This window comes from Periplaneta americana, chromosome 11 (genome assembly GCF_040183065.1).
Source record: "Periplaneta americana isolate PAMFEO1 chromosome 11, P.americana_PAMFEO1_priV1, whole genome shotgun sequence".
Classification (NCBI taxonomy): domain Eukaryota; kingdom Metazoa; phylum Arthropoda; class Insecta; order Blattodea; family Blattidae; genus Periplaneta; species Periplaneta americana.
In genome coordinates, this window is record NC_091127.1 from 133,905,126 (window position 1) to 133,923,787 (window position 18,662).

The 18,662-nt window shown below is 35.7% G+C and overlaps 1 protein-coding gene across 2 annotated transcripts in view; it reads left to right on the forward strand.

Moving 5' to 3' along the window:
- LOC138709353 (nose resistant to fluoxetine protein 6-like) overlaps positions 1-18,662 on the forward strand; it is a 65,853-nt gene that overhangs the window by 30,514 nt on the left and 16,677 nt on the right. For both annotated transcript variants that reach the window (XM_069840065.1, XM_069840064.1), the window contains exons 6-8: positions 9,345-9,508; positions 14,131-14,296; positions 17,182-17,375. In XM_069840065.1, the coding sequence (XP_069696166.1) occupies positions 9,345-9,508; positions 14,131-14,296; positions 17,182-17,375 (524 nt within the window). The remainder of the gene's footprint in view (positions 1-9,344; positions 9,509-14,130; positions 14,297-17,181; positions 17,376-18,662) is intronic.

Sequence of the window (18,662 nt, forward strand, 5' to 3'; positions counted from 1 at the left end):
CAAGCAGAGACAATTGTTTTTAACACAACCAACAACATCGAATGTAAGATCTGAGTTTAACATCGACCTGTGCCGTTCTCTCATCTCTGCTGATATTCCTCTCTACAAACTAAAGAATAAGGTCTTCAGGGAATTCCTTGAAAAATATACTCAACATACAATCCCGGATGAGTCAACACTTAGGAAGACGTATGCTCCATCCATCTACGATGAGACAATACAGAAGATAAGAGATGAAATTAAAGATAGTTCAATTTGGGTTTCCATTGATGAGACTCCCGACAAAGAAGGTAGACTTGTTGGTAATGTAGTTATCGGTTTGTTAAGTGAACAATATTCTGAACGAATTCTTTTACATTGTGATGTTCTAGAAAAGTGCAATAACAAAACTATAGTTAAACTGTTCAACGAAGCTATGGGTATCCTGTGGCCAAAGGGTATTATGTACGATAATGTGTTATTCTTTATTAGCGATGCTGCCCCTTATATGGTCAAAGCTGGACAAGCATTATCTGTTGTATATCCTAAATTGACTCATTTTACTTGTGTGGCGCATGCATTTCATCGTGTGGCAGAAGTGGTCAGAGACAATTTCCCTAAAGTAGATTTGTTGATTTCATCAGTGAAAAAAGTATTTCTCAAAGCTCCCAGTAGAGTTAACGTGTTGAAAGAAATGTACCCTGAAATTCCATTGCCACCAAAGCCAATTTTAACTAGATGGGGTACATGGCTAGAAGCAGTTGAATATTATGCCGAACATATAGACTCTATTAACAATGTTCTCCTTGCATTGGACTCTGAAGATGCAGTCTCAATTGATACTGCGAAAACAGTTACCTGTGACATAAGTGTGAAGAATGACTTAGCTCACATTCAGCATACATTTTCATGCATCATAAAAACGCTCAAAAGTCTCCAAAATAGGCACCTTTCACTATCTGAAAGTTTTGAAATTATAAATAGTACTGTGGAACAACTGAATCGTGGTAGAGGTAAAGTTGCAGATGCAGTAAGAGCTAAGGTGGACACTGTACTTTCAAAAAACCCTGGATATGAAGAACTACAAAAGGTTGTTGCTGTGATGAGTGGTGAATCAACAGTGAAGATTAACTTGGACTTATCCCCAGCAGACATTGTGAAATTGAATTATGTACCAGTTACTTCTTGTGACGTCGAACGCTCTTTTAGTCAGTATAAATCTATCCTCAGAGACAATAGAAGAAGATTCACTTTTCAGCACTTGAAAGAAATGTTTGTAACCTATTGTTATGGTAACAGACAATAAAAATTGTGTTTTGTTGAAACTACATTGGAAGATAAGGTACGTCCATTATATTTTTTGTTTAGTTTGATTAAAATGTACCAATATTTAACGTACATAGTCATTTTTTTATAATTTTAAGTCCATATTTAATTCCATATTTTGGTAAAAATAACTACATATATATTTACATATTTCATATATTTTTAGTCCATATAAATCCGTTCCCTGGTAATAACATTGTAGAATTATGCCCATCTAGAGAAACTACACTTTCCAATGGTGAAATAATAATTAAACAATTAATTACCTTCCGATATTACTTCATACAAACACAGAAACATTCTCTTTGGCTATGTTTAATAGCTTTCGATTGTTGTTGTCCAAGGCCCCATATAGACGAATTCATTTGTTTTTATTTCAGTACAGCACCTTAGATGGCGTTGTTATTGTAATTTTAAAACTCATTTATATCATTAAGTGTCTGTCCTATCAAAATTTTATATAGCATAAAACTTATCGGAAATTATTTTTAAAGAAACTTTTGTTATGTAATATTTTTCATGAAAATCAATAATAAGCGAGATATTTCGATTTATTTAATTCAGGTCCCCTTATAACCCCCCTTTTAAATAAAGTATTTTGAATGCCATATAGCCTAAAATCTAAGTTACAAATAACTTAATTTATATTCCAATTTTCATATAAATCGGTTCAGCCATTATCGCGTGAAAAGGTAACAAACATACAGACATATAAACAAAAATTTCAAAAAAGCTATTTTCGGTTTCAGGATGGTTAATTATACATGTTAACACCAATTACTTTTGGAAAATCGAAAACTACCAGAACAATTTTGGCTACAGATTTATTATTAGTATAGTTATAATAAACTTATGTTTATCACTTTGTTACTTTACTCTGTAACAGTCGACTTGAAGCATTTTGGTGCATTATACACTGCTCCGTCGATATAGGAGAAAGTCAATGTTTACCTACTTAGATATAGCCTAACAAGCGGAGCAAGTCCCCTGCAATCGGCACAGCCTAGTCCAGACTATGTATTTTATTTTATTTTAGTAGGTTATTTTACGACGCTTTATCAACATCTAAGGTTATTTAGCGTCTGAATGAGATGAAGGTGATAATGCCGGTGAAATGAGTCCGGGGTCCAACACCGAAAGTTACCCAGCATTTGCTCATATTGGGTTGAGGGAAAACCCCGGAACAAACCTCAATCAGATAACTTGTCCCGACCGGGAATCGAACCCGGGCCACCTGGTTTCGCGGCCAGACGCTCTAACCGTTACTCCACAGGTGTGGACCCAGACTATGTAGTCTGGTCTTACTAGAGCATGAAAGTCTAGGAATATTATGGACAGGAAAACATCGATCATACGGGAATGAATATTTAACAGTAGTTAATTAATTGTAAAAAGTGAATCTGATACAACGTTAATATAAATTAAGTTTATTTCCTAGAATATATATATTTATAAAACACAATAATATATAAATAAATAAGCAAACGAATAAACATAATAAGTAAATAAATAAACGAACCAATGAATAAATAGGCTAACTAAATAAATAAATAAACAAATAAATGGGCAAATGGATAGATAGATAAATGAGCAAGCAAGCCAAGCAAATAAATAAATATTTAAATAATCACTCTCTCTTTACCTTAGTTTAATCTCTTCCTTTTAGTTAATATTTGAGGAGAAAAATTTGCTCCGGCGCCGGGGATCGAAACCGGGTCCTTGGTTCTACGTACCAAGCGCTCTGACCACTGAGCTACGCCGAATTCAATCCACAGTACCGGACCGAACCCTCCTCCTTCAATGATTCCCTTTGTGGTCTGATTCCATGTTAGGCATATATGTTGACGTATATGTCCAATGTCAACTGCCATTATACTAGGAGCGCACTCACTTGAGTGACTTGTTTGGCCGGGATTCCGCAGTTACGTGCACAGTAATCTGTACAAATATATGCACTGCAGCTATTAGAATATTATAGATTTATTAATTTGTCCTACAGAATAATATCTGTAACATTGACAATTAATATTTGAGGAGAAAAATTCGCTCCAAGTCACTCAGCTGAGTGCGCTCCTAGCTGAGTGACTTGGAGCGAATTTTTCTCCTCAAATATTAATTGTCAATGTTACAGATATTATTCTGTAGGACAAATTAATAAATCTATAATATTCTAATAGCTGCAGTGCATATATTTGTACAGATTACTGTGCACGTAACTGCGGAATCCCGGCCAAACAAGTCACTCAAGTGAGTGCGCTCCTAGTATAATGGCAGTTGACATTGGACATATACGTCAACATATATGCCTAACATGGAGTCAGACCACAAAGGGAATCATTGAAGGAGGAGGGTTCGGTCCGGTACTGTGGATTGAATTCGGCGTTGCTCAGTGGTCAGAGCGCTTGGTACGTAGAACCAAGGACCCGGGTTCGATCCCCGGCGCCGGAGTGAATTTTTCTCCTCAAATATTAATTGTCAATATTACAGATATTATTCTGTAGGACAAATTAATAAATCTATAATACCTCTCCCTTTTAGGTTCATTTATACGACCCAAGCCACACGGGCCTTACAGGGCCGCGACCTGTCGGGAGAGGAATTAATCTATTGGATCACATACATGCTTTTTTGACCACACAAGGGCATGGAGGGCCTCCATAGATGAGGGATCAGCTCAATGCCAGGGCCACCTCCGATACAACACAAACGTTTAAGACATTACACAGCATTCACTCACACATATGAAAGGATTAAGGGAAGGATCGCCGTCCATGCTCGGACTTTCAATCCCAGCCTTTGCCTGGAAATAACTGAGAAAACCATGAAAAACCTCAGTTAGGATTTCCGGCCCCTGCGATCGAATCCCGCACCACCCGAATGCAAGGCCAGTTCTCTACCACGCCGCTAGCCCGCTCGGTAATGTTTAAATACATAAGTAAATAATAAATAAATAAGTACCGATAAATAAATAAACAATAAATAAATATTTTCTTAAACTGTCCAGCAATATCCTTAATATTTGCGCCTTTTTCAAGGCGTTCAATAATTAATATTTATTTTATCAAAAATACTGAGACGTGAACGTTTTGCGACATGATGCCTTACCGGTATGCGGGGGCTTGAATTCTCGTCACAACAGATCACGTTGTACTGTATTTCGCTTTCTTTAGACTCTAACGCATTCTACTAAATAGGCGGAGCAGTGTAATTGAAATTATTATGAGTTTGCGCAGTAGCGTCGCGATTAAGACGTTTCACTACAAACTAGAAGGCCGTGGGGACAGGTATGCCAACTTCTGATAAATCTTTGTCACTAAAATGGACCTCTAAAGTCGCTAGACGTCGCTAAAAAAAAAAGTAATAGTAATGATAGCACAAAAAGTCTCTAAATGACGCTAAAACAACGTAATATCCAGGTTCAGGTGCCTGCCAAGCGAACGCGACAATTGTTGCCCTGCCACTTGCAGCATGATGGATTCAAAGCTCTTGTGTTTTTTCTGTTGTCACAATAAGTAAAAAACCGATAAGTTAATGAGAACAAGAGATCTTAGGAAAAGGGGCAAAGCAATATTGTAACGAAATATTAAAACCGAGGTCGTTTCGTGCTATTTATTCCACAAAAAATATTATGAGCAATATAAAATTTGAGCCTCTAGCCTTGGTACCATACAAGGTACTAACCTGGTCCATGATGTACAGGGCAGGCATTTTGTCATAAATGTACATACTTGGACAGTTCTCGACAGACGCGTTCACGGCGCGGGGGTGGGCACCTTTTGGTGGCTAAGTTCTGTCGAGGACCCAGTGTCTCAGGGTATATTCAGTCCCCCTGCACAGGGATACGTGCGAAGACTTGAACGGTCTCCAGGGCGGCGTGGAAGACATTGTCGACCATCTTGGTCTGGGGAGCGGACGGAGCACTCATTCTCCAGGGGGCAAATGTGGAGGCCCTCTCCGGGGTAACATGGAGAAAGACCTCGATAAAAGAGGCAGCCCTGCATGTGGGGTTAAAACACATGCGAGGTTCTAAGGAGGCAGCCCCTCCACCATAATACTCAACGTAGTGTTGGTAGCTCTACTTGGGGAATTCAAATTACTCGTAATCTTCACATTAATCAGCCGGATGGATATACTGGACAATGACAAAGGCATGTTAAGGATAAACGATTTGGGATAAAGGATAGATTTAAAATTGGTACCTGGAAAGTCAGAGGCCTCAGTAATAAGGAAGAAGAACTTAATAATGAATTGAAAAGAAAACATATAGAAATAGCAATAATTACAGAAACTAAAAAGAAATTAAAAGGCACTAAAGAATTAAAAGACTATACGATGATTTACAGTGGTGTTCCTCAGTGCGTACATGCCCAATGTGGCGTAGCTATCTTAGTGAATAACAAATGGAAAAATAAAATTATAAGTTACCGTTTTATAAATGAGAGAATAATAACATGCAAATTTAAAATTGATAGAGGATATTTAACAATTGTTGGGGTTTACGCCCCCCAAGAGGGAAGAAAGGATGATACAAAAATTTTTTATGACGAACTGCAAGAGGTGCTCAACAAAATCAATAAATCAGATAATATTTTAATATGTGGCGATATAAATGCAAGAGTAGGTAATTTACCAATACCAGGAGTAGTTGGAACATATGGAGAGCAACACATAAATTACAACGGTGAAGAATTGAGGCAGTTTTCAACATACAATAAGTTGAAAATAATGAACACATTCTTCAAGAAAAAAGAAATACATAAATATACACGTTGCGAAAGGGAAAATAAATCACTCATAGACTACATTATAGCAAACGAGAAAATAAAAAATCAAGTTCAAGATGTACAAGTCCATAGGGGAAGTGATATCTATTCTGATCATTATTTAGTCATCGGAACCAAGATATTGATGGGAAGGTGGAAAAAATTTAAACAGAAGGTACAAAAATCATCACAGGCTGTATACAAAGTATATTTACTACAAGAAGAGTCTATTAGAAACCTTTATCAGAGAAGAATACAAGAACATTTAATACAAACCATTACAAGCAATAATATAGAAGAAGAATGGGAAAATATAAAAATGTGTATAGAAAAAGCAGCCTATGAGGCAATTGGGAAGAAGAAGAAAATAAGGAAAAAGGCAGGTGTAAGAATTTGGAATGAAACCATAGAACAAGCAGTGAATGAAAAAAGAAAAGCATACGTACAATTTCTACAAATGCAAACTGAAGAATCTAAAGAACAGTACAAGCAAAAACGAAACCATGCCAAAAAATTAATAACAAATGCACATAAAGAATCTTGGGATCAATTTACAACACGGATTGAAAACGATGTACATGGTCGACAAACTATGTCTTATAAAATTATGAAGCATCTCAATCAATCAGAAAGAGATACAGCAAATATAAATGTAATAGACAAAGAGCAGTGGAAGCGACATTATAGATCATTGTGGTGCAACGAAAAATCAGGAATGGAAATAGAAGAAAATACACCTAGCTATGATACCTCGGTCGATCCAATTACATTAGAAGAACTGAAAACAGCACTAGGCAATATGAAAAATAGAAAGGCTTGTGGACCCGATGGCATAAATACTGAATTATTGAAATATGGAGGTTTAATCCTACATTTGAGACTACTACATTTACTAAATGAATGCTGGAGAAGTTACACAATTCCCAAGACTTGGGAAGTAGCAGAAGTAATTTCACTTTTTAAAAAAGGAGAAAGAAATAATTGTAAAAACTACAGAGGAATAAGCCTTTTAAATACTACTTATAAAATATATACTAAAATAATTAATAATCGCCTAAAAATGATATCTGAAGTGAATCTAGAAGAAGAGCAGATGGGTTTTAGAAAAGGGCGCTCATGCAGTGACAATATTTTTAGTATAAAGAGAATTTTAGAGAAACGACGAGAAGTCAATCTAGAAACGCACATAGCTTTCGTTGACTTCGATAAAGCTTTTGATTGTGTAGAACGATCCATATTATGGAAAATAATGTATAATAAAGGTTACCCTCCACATTTGATAGAAATAATAAAATGCCTCTACACAGATACAAAGATAATAATAAACACAGGAACATCGAAAACAGAAGAAATAAGAATAAATCAAGGACTCAGACAAGGTTGTAGCCTATCACCTAGTCTCTTCAACATATATCTAGATGACTTAATTAAAAAATGGAAAATGGAGGTGAATCCAGGTATAAAGATTAGTGAAGATACATTTTTAAATATTCTAATGTTTGCCGATGATGTAACATTAATACAAGACAGTGAAGAAAAATTGCAATATGCCATTCACAAACTACACCTACTAGAAAAAGAAGACTATAATTTGAGCATATCAACTCATAAAACTAAAGTAATGGCCCACAGTGGTAAATTTCCAATTCGTACAAAAATAATAGTTGATAATAAGCCCAAGAACAAGTATCACATTTTGATTATTTAGGTTGTAACATAGCTTATGATGTAGATAGAGATATTGACAACAAAATAAGCGAATTTCAGTGGATATGCGGAACAATAAATAGAACACTAAAAAATAAAAAAAAAAATAAAGTTCTATAAAACTATGGCAGTACCTGTGTTGACATATGGAAGCGAATCATGGATAATTAAAGAACGAGATAAAAGTAAATTACAGGCTGCAGAGATGAGGTTTCTTCGCAGAGTAAAGGGATGTACAAGAAGGGATCTGATAAGAAATGAGGATATCCGTAAAGAATTAAATATATACAACATAAACGATAAAGTTGAAGATTATAAAGGAAAGTGGAAAGAACACCTGTCTCGAATGGATAATGAAAGAATTCCAGCACTGATACAACAATACCAACCTAAAGGCAAAAGAGATGTCGGACGTCCTAGGAAGAGGTGGAACTGAATAAAATGTGAAGACGGAACAGGCACTAAGCCTAAACCATGAAGTGAAGATGATGATGAATATAAAATTTGATGTTTAAGATTTGTGCCATAAAAGTCGCTATATTTGTCGCTAGACTCGAAAATTAAAAATACCCCACGTGTTGTCAACACGATCTGAAAGTCGCTAGACATAACGACAAAGTTACCCAGTTGGCGTCACTATGCAGGGATATTTTTCTCATTGGTCTGATCTTTCCTCCAGCATTATGGATCTGGGATCCACTCTGACTCTAGCGGAATTGGATACTATGGTGTTTCCTTAAAAACCAAGACGGTCAGCAAGTAGAAATGATATCCTTACCGCTACTCGTGCCCATTCTCCTTCATGGCCATTTTGGCGTGTGACGGGATAGTTCTGCTTTGCTAATTCAAATTACTGTACCTAACAACTTTGGACCTGTTACCGTATTTTAGTAAGTAAAATTGACTTTTATCTGGAAATAAATATATGCCACCGGCATAGTTCAGTTGGCAGGCGAGTGTGCCTGTTGATTCGGACTTACACTTCGACGTGGGTTCGATTCCCGCTTGGTCTGATTACCTAGTTGAAGTTTTTCCGAGGTTTTCACCAAAAGTAAGGCGAATGTCAGATAATTCATGGTGAATTCTCGGCTTCATCACGTTAAGTACCGTCTTGTTATCGCCAATTCCACTGGCGCTACATCACCTGCATCATTTCGGTCTCGAAAACTAGGGCACCACTTGTGATTGTGTGACGCCGAATCAATCGTCCGCCATGGTATTCCTTTCGATTTATTCTAAGATTACTACGTGGCGGTGATGATGGATTCTAAACGATTTATGGATTTGCAAAGAGACACCAGGACCCCACAAATTCTTTCTTCCTCATGACGAGGACATGACTCGTGTAGATCTGTGAGAAATGGCAGACCACCACCAAAGGTATGGTTTACGCCTTTGATTTCTGCAGAGAAATACGTTCGATGGTGGGGCCGGATAATGAATAGGCTGCTGAAATTACTGAGCATGTTGCGAACATAACGAGACCGATATTTCAAGTTCATGGGATTGTCAATGCTAAAGCAATTCTTAAACAGGCTTTCTAATGCATATCTTATCATGTATTTGCAGTGGGTGAGGAGCTGGGAGAACATGCCCTTGGTGAACTTCGTCATGGCCGTGGACACGTTCCTGCTGCTTAGTGGCCTGCTTGTCGCATACGTCTTTCTGAAGCAGATGCGCAGACCCGATGCGCGTTTCAACATCCCACTGCACTACCTGCACCGCTATATTAGGTATGTTGCACACATTATTTTTCTCTAGTATTGGATTTCCTATATAGTATATAACTCTACAGTTACATCTCCTCTTATGGCGAAACTCAAATTTAAATAGAAAATTTGACTGACGTTTTCTTAGCATACGAGTTCGAATTCACTCCCTGACAAACGGTACGAGTTTTTACCTGATATAGCTTCTGTGGAACTGGTTTCCTATTTTGATTTACTCTACCATTTTTCTTTCCAGGTTATTTCCATAATCATGTCATTATCTTTTTCAATCAGACTATCCTACACGTCCATTAAAAACATTTAAAACTGGGAAATACTACGAATTCGTAGCATGACAACTCATAAAGGGACAAAATGGACTATAATAATAATAATAATAATAATAATAATAATAATAATAATAATAATAACAATAACAATAATACTTACTGGCTTTTAAGGAACCCGGAGGTTCATTGCCGCCCTCACATAAGCCCGTCATTGGTCCCTATCCTGAGCAAGATTAATCCATTCTCTATCATCGTATCCCACCTCCCTCAAATCCATTTTAATATTATCTTCCCATCTACGTCTCGGCCTCCCTAAAGGTCTTTTTCCCTTCGGCCTCCCAACTAACTCTCCATATGCATTTCTGGATTCGCCCATACGTGCTACATGCCCTGCCCATCTCAAACGTCTGGATTTAATGTTCCTAATTATGTCAGGTGAATAATAATAATAATAATAATAATAATAATAATAATAATAATAATAATAATAATAATAATGTGGAATAAAAATTTGGAATAATAATAATAATAATAATAATAATTATTATTATTATTATTATTATTATTATTATTATTATTATATTAGTCTATAGGCTTATTGTTTATTGCTAGAAAAGTACAATATAAATAAATTTCAAATTTACAAAATACTAGCACTCCCCTGAAAGAGTGTGTTCCCATGCTAAGGGGGGGGGGGATTCGATACGTAATAAATTTATATGCATAAATTACAATAGTATAGCATCTGAAGATTAATAAGTACTCATAACAAATTGCTTACATATATATAATTATACGTTAATTTCTCCTCCCAACTGACATAGAATAGAATAGAATAGAATAGAATAGAATAGAATAGAATAGAATAGAATAGAATAGAATAGAATAGAATGTTTTATTTTCGCTGGCAGAGTTAAAGCCATGAAGCTTTCTCTTCCACTCAACCAGCCTTAATACAATAGTGACATACATATTTAAATTATGAATATTTACAATGCACTTATAAGATTCTCCAGCAATATTCTTCAGTCAAGTATTAACGACTAGTAAAAGCTTATTGAAATTGAGATAAAACCTATAAGAAAAAGTAATAACTTAATTTTTGAGCTAATATAATTCAATTCAGTAAAGAATTATAATTAAGTTGTGATCGCTAATTGATTAAAATGATGAGAAATAATATAATAGAAGTTTACTAGAACTATGTTATAGGGAGCAAAATATAAATCTAAAATGTATTGATATAATGATAACATTAATGTAATGAGATTTTGCTATTTGAGGTTTTGTATTCTATTTAGAGAAATTAATGGTAATAATAAGAATGGACAGATGTTATTTTCATTATAAGTAACAATTATTTATCAGTAATTAATCTGTTAAGCAAGAATTTATGTAATTTTGACCTAAATAAAGTAATCGTCCAACAACCCCTTACATCACTCGGAAGCGAGTTCCAATTTCTAGCAACTGAAACTGTATAGGATGAAAAATATGAAGATGTCTTATGGTAGGGTATAATGAGTAAATTGTTACGATGAGAACTGGTACTTAGCTGATGATGTGCAGATAAATTTTGAAAACAAGAAGACATACGATTCTTAAGTCCTGTATTTTGAGTAAAGAAATTTAAATTGAAAAAAAATATATATACGTGTATGTATGTATATATATATATATATATATATATATATATATATATATATATATATACTTACATACGTATATTTTTAGAAAAGAAAAGTTTCTTTTTGACACGTTCCTGTTTAATTTTTGCACACACATGCAACTACTAGCCTCACATCCATATATCGAAGTGGAGATGAATGACCATCTAATCTAGACCTGCAGAACTGTAGCTCCTCAGAGCGACTGCTTTACTACCCCCTCTTACCCCACCCACCTTTTCTAACAGTGCGGTCATGGCGTTCTAGTTATACTAGGCTGCATCAACATTCATTCTCGCGGCGGCAGCTATACAATACGCTATCAAGAATTGCAAATGAACAGATAATAAAATCCTTAGGAGCATACCTTTAGAAAGTAAGAGAAAAATGAATGATGGAAATAAATAAGTTAAAAGACATGTAAAATAAATTTTAAATTGTATGTGTGTATATAATATAAGAAGGTCTACCTATGTATATATCGTCCTATTACCAGTAAAGCTGATTAAGTCCACTTTTTGTGTAAAGTAAGTTAAGTACAGTCCCCGACTTGTCTTTCCGTGCTCTGTATTCTACTAAAATGAAATAAGTCCGAAATGTTGCATGCTGGCAACAAACCAATTACTTTATTTGAAGAATTTATTATGATTTTTCGTGCATTAATAAAGTTTTAATTCCTGTTTTTACAAAACTTGCATTACTGGTCTTAACTGGTTTTACTAGTACCAGAACGATAAATAAATTGTACGCTGTTAAGTGAGTGATAATCATATGACCGGATGACAATGTTGTCATTCAACATTGTATCGCACTCTAGCCAAATGAATATATAAATATATCTATACACACATACACACACACACACACAATACGCGTACTGCAGTTTAAAGAGAATTGAAACATGACAAAATCTAAACCCGTGAAGAAATACTACTTTCAAAGGAAATGGGAATATGATTATTTTGTTGTTGAAGACGAAAGAATTGCTTGTTTACCGTGTCCCATCCAATTCATTTCTACTCGTCATTTCAATATTAAACCACATTTCAACAAAGCCCATATTAAGAATTATGGAATGCACAAACTTTCGGGTAAGTTCATTATTACGAACTGTATATTGATTATTTATTTGTATACTGTTAAATTAAGGACGTCACTCGTTGTGTTCATTTTGAATTGAAATTAATAGTGACTTAAATGCTATAAATTTATGTTTCCGTAGGTGATGATAGGAGGAAAGTTTTCGAAAATCTGAAGTAGGGTAGGTACAAAGAAATCTCGAAGAAACTACCGACAGGAAATCTAGCATAATTGTAAACCTTGAAACGAGATAACGCATTATAAATGCAATGAATTTATTACAATCCTTTTTGAAAATTATATGCCGCTACTGATGGACCTTTGCAAGGACAGAGAATGTAAACAACTCTACGCGGAAGTCATTCATCCCCAATAGAAGTAGAGTGAGGCTGACGTCATATTTCCCCTACTTACGAGTTCTGTAGGCCTGATGTAATCAGTGCACGAAGCACGTTAGGTTTGGTCTACCGCTTTGGAGTAACGGTTAGCATGTCTAACCGTGTTACGAGCGAGCCCGGGTTCAAATCCTGGTTGGGAGAATTTACCTGGTTGAGGTTTTCTCCGGAGTTTTCTCTCAGCTCATTAAGGGCAAATTCTGGCTAACTTTCGGCACTGGACCCTGGACTCACTTCCCTGATATTATTAATTTCAACTCACTCGACATTATATAACCATAGCAATTGATAAAGCTTCCTAAAACAAACAATAAAATTGTTAGTACAATGATCCCTCTTAGTCGTTATAAATAAGGTGGTTTACGAAACCGAATTACGCTTTTCTAATTCCCAAATTCTTCACGAAGCTGGTGGGCACCGATCCCTTACTTTGAATAATTAAATTTCAAGAGAACACTTCCCCCCCCCCCATTGCAAGTTGAACCAGCGCTCACCCGTATAGCTAGTTTTTGGATCACGACGCTAAAGCGTGGGACAGGAAAAACTAACGAATTACAAATGCTTATGGGAAAATGCTGGCATTAAGACTTCGAGTTATTGGAATAAGAGCACACTTTACTAATACGAAGTATTTTGAACAGTAATTTTGTAGTTTACGAAATATTAACATTATTATTACAAGCCTTATTAGAGGAGAATAAAATCAAATTCCTTAATAACACTAATTTTAAATAGTCTACTTGAACAGAACTATCGATATGTTTCTTTATTGTACAATTACTCTTATTATTAATACCATTATTATAATCATAATCATTATCATCATCTTTACATTATCATCGAATGTATCCACACATTTCACATCTGTATTATCTTTTTTCCTTGAAATTATTCAAGTCAGCTTTACAGGGAGCTATACTGAAAGCCAGATTTGTGTAACACACGCTTACAGTACTGTTCGCTAACAGAAAACCACAAATTTTGAGTCACAGAGTAAGTGTGCACTCAATGCTGGACTCTGATGTTGTGTCAATCTACTTGAGGTATGTGGATATAAATGGAATAATTGAGCGTCGGTCGAGCATAGTTCCTGAGTAGCTCAATCGGTAGAGCCTTGGCGCGCTCAGCCAAAGGCCCTGGGTTCGAAACCCGGAACATTTTTCACTTGAAATTATTCAAATATACAAAAATATTTATCACGACTTTCTTTACAGATTGACACCCGTGATGGCCGCGCTGGTGCTCATTCAGCTGAGTCTCATGGAACATCTTGGTTCGGGTCCAATGTGGAGTACCAACGAATTTCTGACTGAATTATGCAGGAAAAATTGGTGGGCGACGCTCCTTTACATTCAGAACTATTATTGTGGCGATCAAATGGTGAGCAGAAATTAATCTTGAAGAGTGCACTTGTCATTTTAAGCACGGTCGACTACCTTCCTCTTACAAAAAAATTAATAATAATAATAATAATAATAATAATAATAATAATAATAATAATAATAATAATAATGTTCATTACCAGAGAAATACAATACAAAATACTGTAAATTTACAAAATTCTAGCACTCCCATGCTCAAGGGAGGATTGGATACACAATAAATTTACATGCATAAATTACAATAAAATAACATCTAAAATTAATAATTACTCTAACAAATTACTTATACATAATTATACGTTAATTTCTCCTTCCAACTGACATAGGACTCTTAAGCCCTATATTTTGACTAAAGAGATTTAAATTGAAATAAAATGGGCTAATTCATATTTTTTCTTAAAAAAAGAAGACTTTTTGAACACGGAAATATAGGCCTATGCCTATGTTCCTGTTTAATTTTTACACGCTTTTACTGATTACTGAATTTTCTAGCAGTGCTTCTCCGATGACGTTCTATCTGTACATGGCACAAATGTTTCGAGCCGCCTCCGCTGCCTTTGCTTCTCTGTTAAACTAGGCCTACACCAAAATAATTAAAACAAAAAAAAATACAGTAAAAAATAAAATCAAATCAAATAAATAAAAAGTCAATCACTGCACTCACACACCTACTGGCACTTATGTCAGAAATAGTGTCATACACAGTATGTAAATATATATTTATTGTTATTTATGTACAATGGCTGGAGAGGGCATCCTGCGCGTATAAGACTCTAAAACGGCCTCTGGCTCAAAGCCAGTAAAGTCAATAAACATCAACACAAACCGGAAAAATATGTTCGAAATTTCAGTTGTTTTTTCACTTAACGCTCCATCTTCTTTAGCCCACAAATGGCACAAACTTCGTTCAAATCAGAAAAAAAAAAATCAAGGCTTATTTACAATAATTGTAGGCACTTTCTGCATGTTCTTGTTTATACTGGGCGAGTTCATAACATATTGCCAGCGTCAACTTAGTGCGCCGCGTGGCTGTCGGGAGTACCGTTGCTTCAGATACGGCTTATTTGGTTATTTAACGACGTTGTATCAACTATTAGGCTATTTAGCGTCGATGGTATTGGTGATAGCGAGATGAGGCCGAGCATTCGCCATAGATTACCTGACGTATGTTTTACGGTTGGAGATAATCTCGGAAAAAAAACCCAAGAGTGGATCGAACCGGCGCCCGAGAGCAGCTCCGGATCGGCAGGCAACACTCAGTAGCACTCTACAAACCAAATGACACAATCTCATGCACTTTGTATAAGAACATCGGGATGTTAAAAAAAAACTTTTACGTTAAATTATTTTATTTAGAAAGGAATTTGAGAAAACGATATTTTGTAGAGTCATTTCTCATTTTGAACTTGAATAAAAATTTTGTTACAACATATTCATCTACAGGGTTGTTTCCGATTTCTGATAACGAATTTGAATGACGTCAGGAATCACACCGACTGGTGAATTGCGGCGAGAGGTGACAGACCAGTAGTGAGTGATTTCATGATCAAAGTGCACGGTGTATCACAGTAGCAATGCCCAAGAAAATCGAGCCTTTTTGGGAGGGGTACATAACCCTTTCCGATGCCAAGTACAGTTACGTGAAAATCATAGGAGCCTGCAAAAAATGTGGTTTCGTTATTTCCAAGAAAGGCATCTTGTGTGTACCTAACAAGACTGGCAAAGCTCGAATGCGATTAATTCCAGAGTTGAAAAAGCAAGCAAATCCACCCCCCGTCACAAGTCGCCGCACTCCACGAGATGATACAAATTAATTCGATTCGAGCTTCACCAATCTTATTATCCTTTCTTGGAAATAACGAAACCTCGTTTATTGCAGGCTTCTTTTATTGTCACTTAACTGTACTCGTACTTGGCATCGGAAAGAGTTGTTACGTACCCGCCCCAAAAAAGCTCGATTTTCTTGGGAATTTCTGCTGTGAGTCACAGTGAACTCTGACTATGAGATCACTCACTACTGGTCTGTCACCTCGCGTCACAGTTCAGCTGTCGCGTGACTCCTGACGCACATGATATCATTCAAATTCGTTATCAGAGATCGGAAACAACCCTGTATTCAACTTTAATATTAAAGAGTTGTAAAATTAAAACTTATTTAACAGCTTTCAAATATTTTTATGTATTTCGTTTCTTTCGTTTTCTGATGAATATATAAAGCGAGTTTTGAAACAAGCTGCCCATATTCGCATGTTTATTAAAATCATGGCAGTTAGAAAAATATGTTTGCTGTTTAATAAGCACAACGATAAATACTCATATCATCACTACAATTAACATTATACACCGCATAAGAAATGAAATGATAATAGCAGACATCTCCACACACATACGGATAACTTCGGTAAGAATAAACTAATTCCGGAGAAAGAATCCAATTAGCACATCACAGATTGTACACTCAGGTAGAAGACTCAGAGTGAGGTGAGCTGATACGTAATTTTATTCTAATATGTTGTTGTTATTGTTGTTGTTATTGCTTAGTCAACTGTCCGAAGACAGGTCTGAATCTCACAAGTGATACCAACATGACACCACTGATTACACAACTAGGTCAGGAGATAATGGGGTAGAGTGGCCAGTTTCTTTCCCCCTCAATTGCATACATCGCCGATTAGCTACATATTCCACTAATCAGACTTCAGATGTAGACAAACAATTTAGATTCTAAATGGGCTACTTCAGAACTAATCCATGTTACCCACGATGATTACAAAGATTTTATTTGCAATTACGATAACTAAGACAATAACTTTGATGACGATAATTACTAAGTTGGTGAAAGTAGTGGTAATGACGTAATGTGAATATCTCACGTGTTTACAGTGTTTGGGCCATAGCTGGTACCTGTCGGTGGACATGCAGCTGTTCTGGTTGTCGCCGATATTCCTATACCCCTTGCTCAGATGGCCCCGCAAGTATAGTATGTCACTACTGGCGGTCGCCACGATCGCCGGACTTCTAGGCACGTTCGTCGTGAGCTACGTGTTGGAGCTGCCCACTAGCATAGATTCCGGCGTGTAAGTCAAGTAAGATTTGATTTATTCTGTCACTGAACTTATTTTTATTTCGTAATATACTTATACTAATAAAAACATTTTAATTTTGTGACTTACGTTCACGCACAGATCACAAAAGAATAATTATTACATTCAGGGCGAAGTCGTTCATTTGAGAAGTATTGACACGGGTTTGATCATAGACGGAAACAGTATTTTTCTTCACTATAATTTTCACATCAGTGTCATGGAAGAAAGTGATTTTTGCATATATTTGGAACGCCTAACAGAATATGTTCACTTAACATATTAGTAGATAATTTATTTACAGATAATTAAAAAAATTATGCCAGTCATATTCGATTCAGGACAATGGACTTTATCAGAACAGAAAGAGAAAGAGTAAAGAAAAGAAAACAAGTGAAAGACAAAAAGGAAGAGAAACAGTAAAAAAAACGAAAGTAATAGAAAAGTAAAGAAATAGAAATAAAATAGAGACAAATTGGAAAGAAAGGAAATAACATTAGAAACAAAAGCAAGAAAGAGAAAATAAAATGAACGGAAAAGAACTAGAAAGAAAAAAGAAAATAATATAAAGAAGGAAATAGTAAATAAAACAAAAGAAAGAGACAGAAAAGAAATGAAGAAAATTAAATAGAGAATAAACAGAAACAGAGAAGAAAATGATGAGTAGGAGAAAAAGAAAGAGAAACAGTATATTAGAGTATATTAGAGAGAAACTACACTGATGAGAGATGTAGAAGTAAAAAGAGAAAACAAGATGAAATAAGAACAGGGAAAATAGATGTACTCATAGAAAATATAAAGCAAAGGAAATCGAAAAAAAGAAAGAAAGATAAAAGACAAAAGAGAGATACAGAAGAAAAATAAAAGAAAAACTCGGAGGAGGAAGAAGGAGAAAGAGACAAATGGGAGAGAAAAAGAAAGAAGAGAGAAAACGGAAGAGGGAATTGGGAGAGGAAAGAGAAAAATGAGAAGAAGAGAGAAAACGGAAGACGGAATTGGAAGAGAGACAAAAAGGATGGTGAGAAAATGGAGAATAAAGAGAAAATGGCGAATAGAGAGAATGGACGAAGAGAAAGAAAAGATAGAAGAGAGAGAGCGCGATTTTTTAGCCGCCCAGAACAACGCGAGCCTTTCGCGCTTAAGCAACGTTGCCTAACTGTATTGTTAAGACTCAGTCTCTGTTAGTAGTAATAATGTAAACATTACATGTGGCCAGACGAAATGTAGTAGTCACGAAGAAGTTGAGACGCATCAACTAAGTCGCGTGAAAAGCATTACAAT